This window comes from Trichechus manatus, unplaced genomic scaffold (assembly GCF_000243295.1).
Source record: "Trichechus manatus latirostris isolate Lorelei unplaced genomic scaffold, TriManLat1.0 scaffold00076, whole genome shotgun sequence".
NCBI lineage: Eukaryota > Metazoa > Chordata > Mammalia > Sirenia > Trichechidae > Trichechus > Trichechus manatus.
This window is the reverse complement of record NW_004444012.1, coordinates 10092331-10094287: the sequence shown is the minus strand read 5'-3', so window position 1 is coordinate 10094287 and position 1957 is coordinate 10092331. Positions and strand designations below refer to the sequence as shown.

Sequence of the window (1957 nt, the reverse complement as noted above, 5' to 3'; positions counted from 1 at the left end):
CCCCAGAACTCAAACAATTTCCGAGGCCAACTCTTCAGACAGGGATTGGACTGGACTGTGGGACATAAAGTGATACTCGTGAAGAATGTGCCTCTTGGACAAGTAGATATAAGAGACCAAAGGGGTGGCTTCTGTCCAGAGGTGAGAGGCGAAGGCAGAGAGAGTTAGGAGCTGGCGGAATGTTCATGGGGAATCAGGGGCGGAGGGGAGGAGTGCGCTGTCGCAGAATGGGGTGAGCGGTAGGGGTCTCATAACAATGTATGTTAAAAAAAAAAAATTCTGTATGGGAGACTAACTTGAAATGTAAACTTCATTTAATTACATCAATTAAAAAAAAGAAAAATATAAACTAACATGTTGGTGAGGCTGTGGAGACACTGGAACCCTTGTGCGTTGCTGGTGGGAATGTAAAATGATGAAGCCTCTGTGAAAAACAGTTTGGCAGTTCCTCAAAATGTTAAACAGAATTACCATATGACCCAGCAAACAGTAATTCCATTCCTAGGTATATACACCCAAGAGACTTGAAAGTAGGGACTCAAACAGGTACTTGTAACCAATGTTCACTGCAGCATTATTCATAATAGCCAAAAGGTGAAAATAACCCAAGTGTCCATCAACAGATGAATGAATAAACAAAATGGGGTATATCCATACACCACATTCAGCCATAAAGAGAAAGGACATTCTGATACGTGAATGAATCTTAAAAACATGCCAAGCAAAGTCAGTCAGACACAAAAGGACGGATATTGTATGATCTCACTGATACGAAATACGTAGAAGAGGCAAATGCAGACAGACCAAAGTTTATCAGTAGTTACTAGGGGAGAGGAGTGGGGCGATCATGAGTTACTGGTGAAGGGGTACTAAGTTTCTGTTTTGACATGATGTAAAACTTGAAAATGGGTGGTGCTGACAGCAAGCAGAACATGGTGAATGTAATTAATGTCACTTCAAAATGGGTTCAAACTGAATTTTTTTGTTATCTTTCACCACAATAAAATAAAGAATAAGACTTCACGACAGGAAAGGTCAAGAAGGGCAACAACGGACTGCCCAGATTTTACTCCGTGCCGTGCAGACTGTGGGAAACAGGACAGCACCATGGTCAAAACTGGACGGAGCCTCGTGAACAGGGGAACACCAAGTTTCTGTTTTCTAGGGGAAAAATTTGGAAAGGATAGTGGTGATGGTTGCAGAACATGATGAACATAATTAATGTCACTGAATTGTACACGTAATGTTGAAACAGAAAAATCTTTTGTGATACATATATTTACCACAGACACACAGAAATACCCCCGGAAACCACGAGGGTGTGTGAACACGGGGGAGGAGAGCTGAGGACCCACCAGGGGCTGGGTGAGGGGGCTGCGACGGAAAAGTGATCAGAGTGAGGCCATCAACAGTCACGTGTACGAGGTTATGAGCTCCTTGAGAACAGGAACTAGGCAGGTGCACGCTGGGGTCAGCGCTCCAGGAGGGATAGGGGCGCACCGACTCCGGGACTCGGTTCCCCACATGCCCAAGGCCCCTCCCACATCCTGAGTTTGCTATGCGGTCGATCCGAGGACGCCGAGGTCTCCTTGAAAACCGACTCACCCCTTGCCGCGGCCGGGAATTCTCGTAACGCCCTCCGCACGGCGTCCAAAGCCGCTTCCGCCATGACTGCCGCCGCAGCGCCGGAGACCCAGCTACTGACTGCCGGCCCCACCCCTCTCCTGGGCCCCGCCCTGCCCCTCCTTGCGGCCCCGTCTCGGGCCCCACCCCTCCCCTCGGCCCCGCCCCGCTTCCCTCCCCTCCCCGCGGCCCCGCCCTTCCCCAGGGGCCAGCTGCTGAATCTGTCGACGTGAAGCAGCACCGCTGCTTGCTCCCGCACTCGCTGGCATCCCAAAGTTAATAAATGATTGTTTATTGACGAGCTCATACATCAATACAAACGGACACTTTAAAA

At 48.9% G+C, this 1957-nt stretch overlaps 1 protein-coding gene across 1 annotated transcript in view; it reads right to left on the bottom strand.

Moving 5' to 3' along the window:
• JMJD7 (jumonji domain containing 7) overlaps positions 1-1689 on the bottom strand; it is a 24539-nt gene extending 22850 nt beyond the window's left edge. Inside the window, exon 1 of the mRNA XM_004380654.2 lies at positions 1606-1689. Coding sequence (XP_004380711.1) covers positions 1606-1669 — 64 coding nt within the window. The 5' untranslated portion in view covers positions 1670-1689. The remainder of the gene's footprint in view (positions 1-1605) is intronic.
• Positions 1690-1957: the final 268 nt, after the last annotated feature.